The sequence below is a fragment of the Monopterus albus genome, unplaced genomic scaffold, assembly GCF_001952655.1.
Source record: "Monopterus albus unplaced genomic scaffold, M_albus_1.0 scaffold304.1, whole genome shotgun sequence".
Taxonomy (NCBI): domain Eukaryota; kingdom Metazoa; phylum Chordata; class Actinopteri; order Synbranchiformes; family Synbranchidae; genus Monopterus; species Monopterus albus.
The window spans coordinates 196,704-210,628 of record NW_018128184.1 but is presented as its reverse complement, the minus strand read 5'-3'; the positions used below and the strand labels follow the sequence as shown (position 1 = coordinate 210,628).

The 13,925-nt window shown below is 41.1% G+C and overlaps 2 protein-coding genes across 4 annotated transcripts in view; one reads left to right on the top strand and one right to left on the bottom strand.

Annotated features, from left to right (window-relative positions):
• The window catches only part of LOC109973755 (cullin-5-like), a 21,482-nt gene extending 16,934 nt beyond the window's left edge, over nt 1-4,548 (bottom strand). The window contains exons 1-2 of the mRNA XM_020623556.1: nt 4,443-4,548; nt 2,492-2,601 (exon numbers count right to left, since the gene is read on the bottom strand). Of these exons, the coding sequence (XP_020479212.1) occupies nt 2,492-2,601; nt 4,443-4,466 (134 nt within the window). The 5' untranslated portion in view covers nt 4,467-4,548. The remainder of the gene's footprint in view (nt 1-2,491; nt 2,602-4,442) is intronic.
• On the top strand, nt 2,617-13,107 carry LOC109973756 (solute carrier family 35 member F2-like). 3 transcript variants are annotated; one of them, XM_020623557.1, is made up of 9 exons: nt 2,617-4,111; nt 5,077-5,215; nt 6,075-6,250; nt 7,423-7,550; nt 8,240-8,399; nt 9,800-9,956; nt 10,035-10,087; nt 10,796-10,950; nt 12,182-13,107. In XM_020623557.1, exons 2-9 carry the CDS (start codon nt 5,106-5,108, stop codon nt 12,485-12,487), a joined length of 1,245 nt encoding a protein of 414 aa, XP_020479213.1. In that variant the 5' UTR covers nt 2,617-4,111; nt 5,077-5,105; the 3' UTR covers nt 12,488-13,107. The 3 variants fall into 3 exon arrangements, with proteins under 3 accessions (XP_020479213.1, XP_020479214.1, XP_020479215.1); XM_020623558.1 differs by lacking the exon at nt 5,077-5,215; XM_020623559.1 differs by lacking the exon at nt 2,617-4,111 and having other exon boundaries at nt 5,120-5,174.
• Nucleotides 13,108-13,925: the final 818 nt, after the last annotated feature.

Below are 13,925 nucleotides of genomic sequence, written 5' to 3'. Positions count from 1 at the left end.
TCTGTTTTAAATTTTCTGTGTATTACTTGTCTGGTGAAGAAGAGAATTACCTATGTAGAGATACTGCTTGCAGCCAATGATGCATGAAATTTTTTGTATAAGATGATGTCATGGGGTAGGACTGGATAAGTCTGACTTCTTCCTACTCCATTCAAACATGTACTAGGTATAAGCAAACTGATTCTTGATGAGCATTGGTTGGATTGTGTAATTATGTGTGTGTTGATGTCGTTTGTTCTGCATGTTTGAAAGAATAAATCAAATCAAATCAAATCAAGGGTCAAAGGTCACCAGTCGATCACTGGACTGACACATAGAGACAGACAATGACTCTCTCACATTCATACCTACAGGCAATTTAGAGCCACCAGTCAACCTAACCTGCATGTCTGCGGACTGAGGGAGGGAGCCGGAGGGAACCCACACAGGCACAGGGACAACATGCAGACTCCACACAGAAAGGACCCGGGTCGAACCTGGAACCTTCTTGCTGTGAGGCAACAGTGCTAACCACTGCAGCGCTGTGCTGCCCTGATAGACTACAAGCATCCTAAGGGAATTACACTGATCAACCACCATATTAAAACCACTGGTAGGTGATGTGAATAACACTGATTATCTGGTTGCAGTTGATGTGTTGAAAGTGTAAGAATGTGAGCAACTGTAATGGGCCATTAGTCCCACGATGAGGAAATTTGTGATGTGAGCAGCAAAAGGATGTAAAGAAGGCACACAGTGGAAAACGTAGAAATATAATAGCTGAGATATTAACAATATAAACTAATAGAGAATAATATTTACATATCATTGCACTTGGGGTGGGTCTACTGGGAACAGTGCTGGTTGTACAGCCTGAGAGCAACAGGAAGTACCTGCTCAGTCCCATACTTGGGGTGAAGTGGTCTGTCACTGATGGAACTGCCTAGTACGGACAGACTCCCATGCATGAGGTGGGCATCCCTCTCAAGCAATGTTAGCCAAGCTAACACCAGCACTGGGTAGGGGACCTCCCAGAACAGAGCTGGCCCTCTTAATCAGTTTTCTAGTCTCTTCCTGTTCGCAGAGGAAATGCTGCTGCCCCAGTAGACCACTCCATAGAAGATGGCTGATGTCACAGCTGCATCAAAAAAGGTCCCCTGAACTCCAAATGACCCAAGCCTCTTCAGCAGCCTGCTCTGGCCTTTCTTGCACAGTGCATCAGTTTTGTTCGACTAGTCCAGCTTACCGTTGAAATGAAAACCCAGTTACTTATGAGTCCACCCTCTCATCGTCTATTCCTTGGATGTTCACCAGTGTCAGAGTGGGGTGTCTGCACCTGCCGAAATCCACCATTAGCCCTTTAGTCTTCCCCACAGGGTTGATCCAGGGTTTGTTGTTGGAGAAACACTGAACAGTCCTGGTGGGCACAGTGTTCTCCACACAGAATTTAACATAGTCCATTATACAGTGTGTGGGACTGACAATGTCCTCCCCATGCGGATCACACAGTCTCCTCCTATACAACTGTGTGGCTGATGACTGGATCAGAGCATCTCCAAAGCAGCAGGTCTTGTTGGGTGTTCCCACTCTGCAGTGGTCAGTACCTACCAACAGTGGGGTCTAAGGAAGGACAAGCAGTGAACCGGTGACAGGGTCATGGATACCAAAGGCTCACTTATGCACATGGAGAGCAAAGGCTAGCCCATCTAGTCCGATCCCACAGAAGGTCTACTGTGGCACAAACTGCTGAGAAACAAAATGGTGGCTCTGATAGACTGGGGTCACAACACAGTGGATCACTGTGTATGGGGCCTCATGGCTGCAGACCAGTCAGAGTGCCACGCTGCAGGAATGATTCAGGAATGGTTTAAGGAACACGACAGTTCAAAAACAAGTCTGATCTATCGGGGCCCCAACTCACACTTATAGGACTGAAAGGATCTGATGCTAATGTCTTGGTGTCAGATACTAGAGGACACCTTCAGAGGTCTGTGGAGTCCACACCTCGACTGGTCAGAGCTGTTTTGGTGGCACAAATGGGACCTGCACAGTATGAGGCAGTAGGTTTTAATGTTGTGGCTGATCAGTGTATATCAAAGCATGGAAGAAAAATACTACCTTTAAAGTCCACAAATGAGTCTTTTTAAAAAGTGGTTGCTAAAGCATCTTTCTATTATAAGTTAAGCTGTTACATTCTGAAAAAAGACACCCTTTTCCATTCTAGATTACAAGCAGGAGCCACCCCACAACAGGCTTACCCACAGATTTATGACAATGTGTGGGGGATTAGGGAAAGCACAACACCTGTTGGTAAAAACTAGGCACATTCAATGGCATGTGTGCACTGCTGAAATGCATCGAAATAGTATGCAATGATTTATGAGCCGACTGCCATTCTGCATTCAAAGTATGGCAACTGTAGCAGTAGAGGCAGTTCTGTTAATCCTGCACTGGACCATTTTGCTAGAAAAAGACAAGGAAAATAAGGAACAGAGCAGAGAGCTTCTCTTACGAGAACAAGTCGAACCACTGCTGCTTGGTGACGGCCTCCTGTCTGAGCAGCTTGAGAACGATGGGTCGCATCAGGTCCCACTTGTCCTCAAACTGCAGGGACCCCTTGTTCTAGGATGGTAGAGTGGGAGGAAGAAACACAATGAGAACAAAAACATACATACAAAATGAAGGCAGACCAGGGGCCAACGCAATAAAGTAGTTTAAATAAACTGACAATAACCTACGAAGGCGGCATCTGTGAATTTTTAGTATTTTTGTTTAAAAATATACTTGAACAATTGATCCATTATAAACATTTTTGCCTTTTTTTGTCAAACAGTCAACCAATCATTTCAGCTGTGAAGTAGTGTTAGTTTCTGGGACCTGTGGAAAAAGTGAAATAACCATGTACAGTAAGGGTCAATAGCAGTGACACACTATGGGTGAAGCTCTTTAGCAAACTCACGATTTGGTTCAGAAAGGATTCTTGATTAAAACCCATTCTATTCAATAAAAATAAGAAGGGCACTACAGTTTGGCTCTTACTCCAGTGCACTGTGTGAAACCATTGATTCCTGTCCTTCCGATGCCCACTGAGCTGGAAATGAAAAGCAGCAGTGGTGGAAGAACTACTCAGATTGTTTACTTACTTACTGTAAAGGTAGCTATACCGCAGTGTATAAATACTTTGTTACAATTAAAAGTAATGCATTCAAAATACTCCTTAAGTAAAAAGATGTCAGCACCAAAAGTAAAAGTACTCATTATGCAGAACGGCAGATTTCACATTCATGTATATGGCATTACTGGGTTGTAATGACAGGTGTGTGTTGTGTTCATCACTTTAATGTTGCAGCTGGTAAAGATGAAGCTAACGAATCTGAAGAACGTTACTTTACATGCTGGTGGGTAGCTTGTGAATTTCCCACCAGGGATCAACTAAGTCTTATGATCAAACTGTCTTTAGTTTTATTCATCTGCTTCTGAAAAGTAAATAAAGTTATCAAATACATGTAATGCAGCAAAAAGTACATTTGCCTCTGAAACGTAGAAGTCAAAGCATGAAGGAGCAGAAAATGAAAATAAAATAATAAACACTGTACTTAACTACAGCAGGCTACTTGAGTAGTTAGTTACTTTCCACCTCTGGCCCTGTATTACTTGGATATCGAGCTGAAACCAAATTCTGTGGAACCCCTATCCCCCGTATTTACCCCGAAATTAGCCGGGGTCAGGACACCTGTCAACGCTTCCTGTCCTACTAGCCCATAAAGCTACTTAGCCACCGACTAGCACTTTTCTTTATTTTACTGGCTAATTCGGTCCACTTTATTATCAGACAGTAAGATCCGCTGCACGGAGAGGCAATGCTTCTCGGGGCCTTGTGGACACAGACGGTGTATTTATCTTTCTGACAGGAGATCCTTTTACCGGTCGGCTAGCTAAAACAAACACGTTAGCGAGTTAGCAACCGTTAGCCAGAATAAGGAGGTTGCGGTTGTGCTGCGAACGTGGAAAGGTGTCCGATTGTCGGAGACTGTTTTTCTCTGAGACCGTGCTTCCCATGTTCTTCAGTGTCGGGTTTAGGGCTTGACTTCTTGTTCGGCTGTGGTTCATCTCGCAGAGAAGTTTAAATGGGGTAAGGGAAATGGTCGGGTTTTGGGTAAGAATCACTGAAGAGGACAGGTTGGGTTTCGGTTTGAGGACAGGTTCTGTTCGGGGCAGGGGGCAGGGGGCTGAAACATTGGGGAGGCAGACTCCGACAAAACACCGGACTTCGGCAACGACAACGGTGGCAACTGTGACTTCAGGCGCACCTATTATTTCATATAGTTACACTATTAGTGCATATATATGTACGCAATAATGGTAAATTTACATAGCTGCACTAATAGTGGACATATATGAAAGAGAAGAGTTTAAATCTACACATTAGTATGGAAAATACGATATATTCAAGCCCTTCTTACCTTTAACAAATTAGACGTCGCCATGTTTCTTCAACTTATCACTTCGCACAATCTCGCGAGACAAATACTACAGTTGTCTGGGGATTAGCTCATAGTGTCCCAGTACTGAAATGTTCCTTCTTTTTCCTACTATCTTTATTAATAATATAAATAGATAGATCTATGAACGTATCAGACAGAGAACATTAGGGAGGAGAATTTTACATTCATTTAGCTAAAAACCAGTATTTAGTTTCTTTGGTGGCATGTAAGTATAATCAGGGAAATGTACTTGATGTATTAAAAGTCAAAGTATTCCACAGAAAAATGCCTCATCTGGTCATTCTACTTGTAATACACCATTAAATTCTTATTAATTGTGCATTAATGTAAAAGCAGGATTTTTGGTAGTAGCTGTTTGAGTTGGAGCTGATTTCCAACTGCGCCTAAAGTGTTTTAATGTTACTAATTATTATTTTCATTACTGGTTAATCTCTAAGTCGTTAAAATCAGCTCTAAGTTCCGCTGGCTGTCCACTGTGCTTTGTTCACACAGATAAGTGAAAGAGTAATCTTTGTCCTCTGAGCCAGTTAATCATTCAGCTCTAGTACCTTGAAGCCCAAGGAGTTAAAAGCTTGTAACAATTAAATCACAGAGGATTCCTCCATCACTTGGTGTGGCAACATGGCTACTGAACAGTCCGAGGATGCGTTCAGGGACACGAGAGACATGAACCGAAGTACTGGATTCATGGTGAGGATCAGGAACTTCAGTCCCAGGGAAGTTTTCAATTGGTGAGCTAACACTGGAGCATGTTGGTGTGTTAAAAGCCAGGTAACTTGTGGAGCCATGGTCTCTCAGCACTTAGACAAGGCAGCTTCATTTCCTGTACTATGCACATTTCATACACTGGAACAAAGAAATTCATTAATAGCATTAAAAACAATGAGCATTAAATAAACTCCATTAGGACAAAAAGATTAAACATTGTTAAAATAAAATATTTGTAATATAAACAGTGGTAAAAAGTTAATTTACTCATATTTTGGTATCACTTTCAGACAAGACATGACCAAGAGTAATAATCTGTGATGAAAGGCTCTAATAATAAATAATGCACAAATCAGTTATAAGCCATAAGAACAACTTTGAGGTTGACAGGTTTTATAAGCTTCCTCCACCATGACACGTTTGTCTTAGCTCTTTAATTCATGAGAAAGACCTCTGCAATGGACTCTTTGATCACTTGTATTCTAGAAAAGCACTATAGGACATGTGGCCCAAAGTCTAAACCAGCCTATCAGCAGTTATAACTACAGACCTTATAGACCCCATAACCCACTGAAACACAGTGAGTTGTCCTTTTTAGAGTTTTTATATGGATACTTTTTTTTTTTAACCTTTTGACAGAGCCAGACAAGCTGCTTCACCCTATTCCAATCCGTATGCTATGCTATGTTAGCAAGCTGCTAGCTTTAGCTTCAGATCCAATGTACAGTTATGAGTGGTATTAGTCTTCTCATCCAACTCTTGGCCTATAAAGAGCATGTTAAAGATTAGATTATAGTGATATGTTCTGAAGAATGTTTTAAGTGGACGACACTGAAAACTAAATGTGACTGGAGGCTGTAAATACCCTCTCCTCTCTCTCAGGCAGCTGGCCAAGATGTTGGCCATGAGTCAGGGGCTGGCTGTGCTCATCTGTGGGACGGCCATCACCTCCCAGTACCTGGCCACAGACTTCCATATAAACACACCCATGCTACAGAGCTTTTTGAACTACACCCTGCTGTGTGTCACCTACACCACCATGCTGCTCTGTAGAGCAGGTAACCCCACCTCTCAGGGTCTGAACGCCTTTAACTTAGGAGTAATAGTATTTTAAATGATAGCAATATTAATGAATGGTTCTGTTTTACTTTAGTATTGTGTAGTACAAGTTATATGCTAATGTTTAACTGTAAAACATAGCACACTGTAACATAAACAGGCACCTGTAGAGGAATGTAACTAAGCACATTTAGTTCTGAAGTACTTGTGCTTGAGCAGGCCTACTTCATAGCACTTACAGCACAAATTCTGTAGTATTCACATGTCATGTAACATGTCATCAGTTTATTAAATATGATGCATTTTCATAAAACTAGCTTACAATATATACATAGCCTATTAAAATTAGCTCCACTTTGACATAACCCTACTATACCATAGCACAGTAGGTTAGTAAACACTACATAGTATTACAGTACGTGCTACTAACACATCGGTGCTATATCAGCAATAATATTACATTTACATTTATTTACTGGGCAAATGCTACTGTCCAATGTTCACCTGATGTTCCACTGATATAACATACAATAGTATAACACTCAGGCATTCAGGGCATCTTTTACTTTTGATACTTAATATAGCATATGCTGTAAATAATACTTTTCCTAAAGTAACATTTTCAATGCAGTGCTTTTATATGTACATAAAAATTTATACCATGTGCTATCGCTACTTACTGTAAGTAGTAAGTAAAGGATCTGAGCATTCCCTGAGAAGCATGCACAAACTTATACAGACGACAGTATCAGTTATTTTGTATGTGTGCATATTCTTTCTGCAGTGCAGAAAGAACATTTTCAGACCGCTCCACTTTTTGTTGTTTTTCAGTGTTTATGTTTCTACTGATCTTTTTAATCGGTAAGATGCACTAGTGCTCAAGTGTGAAAGTCATAACAGTCTGAATATAAATATATCAGTGTTTAACAGACAAAATTAATCAAATCCATCTGAAGATGAGTGTGAAACATCACAAAATGTGGACACCTTTCCATCAGCACTATGACATTACATTTCATTTTGTGGATCAGTAAGAAAATATATGTGTTAATGTACTAATACATGAACGGATCCAGCACAGATGTAGCTGGAGGGAGCAGAACTGCCCTCAGTGGTGATGAAACAAACAAATGTGCTGAAGTTCAGGGATGCTCCCCTTTGAAACACATAGGGGAGGACAATATTTTACAGATTCTGAAGAGCCGATGGTGGAAGTACCTCCTGCTGGGACTGGTGGATGTGGAGGCCAATTACACAGTGGTTAAAGCATACCAATACACCACCCTCACCAGTGTACAGGTGGGTATAGGTTGTGTTTGTGTGGGTTTCATGGGTGGGTTTTGTGGAGCTAATCCCAGTTGACATACTGGCTGTGTTAGCTGTGGGTTGGGCACTTAAATGACAGATTTTGGGACGTGGAGTGCGGCATATGCAAATTATAGACCGATTTCCAGTGGTGGAGGAAATACTCGGATCGATTACTTAATAAAAGTAGCAATACCACAGTCTAAAAACACTCTGTTACAAGTAAAAATCCTGCATTCTAAATGTTACTTGAGTAAAAGTACAAAAGTATTAGCATTAAAATATACTTGAAGTACCAAAATTTAAAGTACCTATTGGGTAGAAGGGCACATTTGCCATTGCATTTTTCTGCATACTATGACCTGGATGACAGAGAATTTGCATGGACAATAACAACAAAAGGGCTGTGGGCAGCAGAGGGTCATGAGGGGGTTAGGGTTAGACACCACGTCCTGTCCCACTGTCACTGGGGTTGTCAGACAAATCTTTGTTAATGCACTTTTAAATATGGATGTTTCCTGTCAGTGAAGCACAAATTTATGTCATTGCATTTAAAGTGTTGCTTTTTTGAAGAAATTTTGAGTAGGCATTAATAAATGTATGTGATTATATCAGTTTCAGCTTGGAGTCAATTGTGTGTATTTGTAGCTTAAATGTATTTCTGACTGTGCTCCTGTCTCCAGCTGCTGGACTGCTTTGTGATCCCGGTCCTGATGCTCCTCTCCTGGTTGATTTTGAAGGCACGTTACAGGCTAGTCCACTATGGAGCCGTCTGCATCTGTCTCCTTGGGGTGGGGGCCATGGTGGTGGCTGACCTGCTAGCTAGACGTGACCAGGGCTCCAGTAAGAACTAAAATGTTTAATTAGTCTCTGAGCTCATGAATGCACCCACCTGTCATTTGTTTAAGCAATAATTCTGTGATCAAGGCCTGTATTTGTCAAACTGTGAAATCCTTCACCTTTACTTTTGTATCGGGCTAATTTTACACACAAAAAGGCTGTAAAGTACCAAGGCTGGGTGTGAGCAATAACACACAAAGTGACTTTCTTTAGTCTGCAAGTGGATTAATTTGAGTCAGCCTCAATTGAGTCTGAAGTCTCAAAAGTAAAAAAAAACTGTGGGGATATGGAGTTGGAATGCTACTCCTTTTCTCTGCTGCAGGCTACATTAGCTGCTATTAGAGAAGCACACCTGAATCTCTGACCAAACTGTTGGCAATCGAGTTGCATTGTGGGTAATCTAAGCGCCAGGTTTTGACAAATAAGAAGAATGTTTCTGCTGCATTGATTTAGATCCTTTTTCTTTTAAACTGTCCATTTTAAGTCTGACAGTGTTCACACTTACTTTCCATTCATCTCCTTTGTCATACTAGATTCCTTTTATTACCTCCGCCAAGGCAGAGGTTATGTCTCAAAAATATAGCTCAAAAAGTAACGGTGGATATGGATAAGATATTTTTGGGAGAGGTAGGGTATGCCTGATCCAGATCATCATCCCAATCCCGAAATTTTTTAAAGGATTCTTCACCATCGTGAGATAGGGCCAATTACAATATTTTTGCTTCTAACTTCATATACAATACCTAGAATATATGGATAAAAATCGCAAGATAACATCCCCATAACATCTACCACACACCAAAGTCCCATCTGGATCCAAGTCATAGTCCAGACACACTGATCCAAAATGTTCAAACTTAGACAACATATAACGCTGCAGACATGGAACTTAAATCAAATTCTAGCGGAAACACTTATTCAGTAGGGTGTCAACAGATTTGATATATCGTCAACAGTTACTGAGCTAGATCCTGAAGAAAACCATCATAATATCAAATGATCACGTTTCTTGAGTAATCTTCAAACTACTAATGATATCAATGTGATTCCAAATGCTAGGGGTAGGGTTTCATAGTCAAAGAATCATATTATGAGGGTCAACCATATTGTCCAATTTCCTCCTGTATATATTTGGAGACTATTTGTTTATGTCACACATAATTTGTTACTTAAGAAACTAAAAATGCAACACAAAGAACATTACCTTTCAAAAAATACACAAATGCTTTTGCATTACTTTCATCTGTCACTTAAATCCAAAATTTCACCTTCAGCAGTTTTCGGGGCCCAGGTGGCAAACATCAGCGCATCAGTGTCAGTTTCAGACCAACTAAGTAGTTGTCAGTGTTATTTTAGTAGTGCTGGACAACAGTGATCATACTGTATGTCTCTGCTCTCCTCAGCTACAAACATCCTGTTAGGTGATGGCCTGGTGCTGCTCAGTGCGACGCTGTATGCTGTGTCTAATGTGTGTCAGGAATACACAGTGAAGAACCGGAGCAGAGTGGAGTTCCTGGGCATGGTCGGCCTGTTCAGCACCATCATCAGCACCATACAGATGTGGGTACACATTGGGGTGATCAGTCTTAGGACTCATTCAATATGTTAGTAATGTGTTGTTGTTTTTCCTTCACCTAGGGTGGTTCTGGAATATAATGAAGTTTCTGTCATTCAGTGGAGGTGGCAAGTCGGTCAGTACTGAAGATTAAACCTCCTCAAGACAGGATAAGATGACTATGCAAATATTTCAGCTCTCTTGGTTCATTTGAGTGCTGTATGATGATAGGTTCAAATACAAAGTGCCTAAAACCTTCTTTGTAGTCTCAGCTATTCTCCTGGTTAACTTAAAAAGTTAATCAGCAGTTTCCCTTGTTGTAAAAAGCATCAACTAACTACTTTTTAAATCACAATATATCTATTTATACACCTTCTGTACATGTATCTGCACATTTTTACAATACAGAATGGAACAGGCACCAAAACCTCTGTTTGAGGTGACTGTTAATAGTTCTTGTTTGAAAGACACGGAGCTGTTTCACAAAATGCTCACAAAGATATGCAAAATGACTTAGAGGCACAAAACAACTACAAATGATGCAGTCTGTGTAAAATAACTCAAAACAACCACCCAGACAGTCTGGGGTCCTGTGTAGGAAGAGTGGGAGGCCTTTTTCCTTCTCATAATTCATCCATGGTACAGAATATAGAGTGAATAAATACAATAGATCTAAAGTTGACAGAGTTCACAACAGTTTGCTATCTTTGTGGTATAAAACGTCCCACATTTCTGTGCTGGACATCCAGAGGAAATTCTTCTCAAGTGACACTGGTTAAGATGGTATTTTCTTTGACATGTTAATTGTCACTCTGAATTTACACCTTGGCGTCTCTCATTTTAGGGCTCCTGTTCTCTGCTTATGCGCTGTGTATGTACACTCTGTACAGCTGTATGCCCTTAGTGATAAAGATGAGCAGTGCCACCTCTGTCAACCTCTCTCTGCTCACCTCTGACCTCTTCAGCCTCTTCTGTGGGATGTATCTCTTCCAGTACAATGTGAGTGGACACACACACACACACACAGTAAATCCCATAAAAACACCAAACCAGTGAATTAATCTCTCCTGCTAACAAGTATTGTGTGTGTTTCTGAAGCCTGATATATCTAATCACTATGTCACAGAGATCAATTGTTGTCCAAAAACTGTTACAAACAATCCAGAATGTACATGCAGTATTGGGATTAAAAACACATTTCCACAGTGTCACAGTGACTTATATATGTGCACGTTTTCACAGTTAAATTGCTGTTTTTTGTTTTTAAAAGGTGTGCAAGGCAAGGATGAATTTCTGTGCAACACACATCCTTTTTTTTAACTACAGTGCATCCCTACTCTGACAGACAGCTATACACTATAAGTGAGAAACAGCAGAAGGTAGCAGTAATGATGCTAAACTGAGCTACTGTATAGCTATACAAAGTTAGCTCCACAGGTACAGAGAAGTAAAACATCAACTGACAACTTTAAAAGCCCAGAAGCCTCCTCACACAGTTAATGTTATTATAGCATTGTTGTGCTGTTTGCTGCTACTCGTATTCAGGGCTCTGGTGCCTCATTCTGGTTTTTATGTTTGTAACAACACAAAGTATGAAAATCCTGCTCTGTCCTCAGAACAAAGTGACACCATCGGCCACTCCCAATTGCTCTCGTACCCTCCGATCATGTCCTGTTTCCTAGCAAAGGCATAAACTACGGATGCTTGTTTGGGACAAGCTGTACAAAATGCAGCCTCCAGTCTGGAGCTAGCATTAGCTGACTAACAGGAAGAGCGCCACATCTGGATCCAGTCTGAGTCCTCTGGCTGCTTTTAACCCTCTTTGTCCCACTCTCTCTGTGTGCAAAAGACGCCACCTCTTCACTCTGGCAGCCGCTGGTTTAGACTTTTAGCTGCCCAGAGCTGTTTGTCAGAACTACTGGCGGATGGAAAAACCCTTCTTCTAAGAGCTGAGAGACATCACATCCCATCCCACTGTCACTGGACTTATCAAACACTGTAGAAAATCGTAGTTAATACGCCTTTAAAAAACCCCCACTCTGCCTGATGTTGCTAGTAAACCGAGCAAAGGAATCAACTGTCCACTTAGCATCACAGCATTTTTCACATCCACCTTGATCATTATTTTCTTATATCAGGATCCCCTCTCATACAGTATATTAATGCTCTGTTTCTGCATCAGCATCGCCTCTGTTCAGATAACAACTGTCTGCTTTCTGCTTCACCTCAGTTCTCTGGACTCTACCTAGTGTCACTGGTGGTCATAATCATTGGAGTCATCACCTTCTTCGCTGTGCCAACAACCAGTGCACTTATAGGCTCTGCCTCTTCCTCCTCCATCTGTGAGGAAGGAAGAAATCCCAACAAGCACGAAGTGGTTGAGAGGGCTGCCACAGAGAAGGAAGAGCATGACAAAACAGAGCAGCAGGGGGATGGAGAGAAGGAGGAGGAGCAGGAGGAAGAGGAGAGGAGGAATAAGAGGACAGCTGCAGGGCCAACACAGAACTTCCACCAATGCAACTCAGTTTTCCTATAATGTCATTCTACCTAAAAGCAACATTACCATGATAGTTTGACACTGATAATATGATCCCATCGCCATAAAAATCTACCCCTGGCATTTGGAACCACACTGATATCGTTATTAGTACCATTACACTTCAGTAATGGTAGTTTCTTCAGGATCTAGCTAAGTAAAGCCCCTTTTCTCTCTCCTGGTACCTGATCAACTTGACTTGACTCGACTCTACTTGCTTTTGGTAGCTGGTGCTTGGTTTTCCACTGCAGATGGTCCCCTCTCAGTGTAGTTGGTTGTCACAGCAACTCTGCATTACATTGCTGTGACATCGGCAGCACTCAACACAGTAACAGTGGAGGACATCGAAGGTCTGCCTGCCTTGATTCTCAGTATGTGGCTGTTTTTAGTTAGTACAGTAAAGTAGTGGTTAGCGTTAAATAATGACGCTTTTAAAAAGGGCACTTCCTTTGTTCATTGCTAGTCTGGTGTTTATACATCATCATTTGGTATCGCCTCAGCTCGCCTGGAACCTCGACGGAGGTGATACCAAAAATAGTACCAGGTACTATTCCCACCATTTGACTGATGGAAAAACAAATAAGGTGAGTCGAGTCGAGTTGAGATTAGTTGGTACCAGGCGGTGGAAAAGAGGCTTAACTTTTAAAGAAATGTCAAATCTGTTGACATCTGCTCAGTCAGAGTTTCATCTAGAATTTGATATTAGTTGTAAGTCTGCGACATTATTTGTTGTCTCATGGTAGCCAGTTTTCTGTGAGCCCTATAAATTTGAACATTCTGGATCAGCTGATTCAGAATATGACTTGGTCCGGATCAGATTTTGGTGTGTGGAAGATCTTACGTGGTGTAATTTTTGTCCACATATTGTAGACACTGTATATAAATATAGAAGCAAAAAATATCAAAATTGGCTCTCTGCCAATGGTGAAGAATCATGAAGAATCATTTTTAAAAATTCCTGGATCTGGACCATGATTCATATCAGCAACAAAATGTAATGCACTGTACCTCTCCAAAACATTTCATCCAAATGCATTCAAGACTCTTTGATGCTGTGAACAATCCGACAATCAAACAAGCAAACAAACAAACAAACAAATGCCGGTTTAACATTACTCCTGCCTTGGTGGAGGTAATAATGGAAGGGCAAATACAAATAAAACAAAGATCTCTGATCTCCCCAGATCCTCTGATCGTTCCTCCTCTCTGTTCCACACTCACAGTCCAAACTAGAGGTGAAGACTGATCTGATAAACTCACTGCTACACATGCAATAACTGCAACACTTCATAACATTTCATTTACTTTTTGTCTGAGGAAAAAAATCAGTTTGGACTTGGATTTAATTACTGAATGCACACCTGCAGGGTAAAATAAATCAAGCATGGTGCTACAACAAAGAAAATGTTATATTTACTCCTTTTCCTTCTTGACAAAA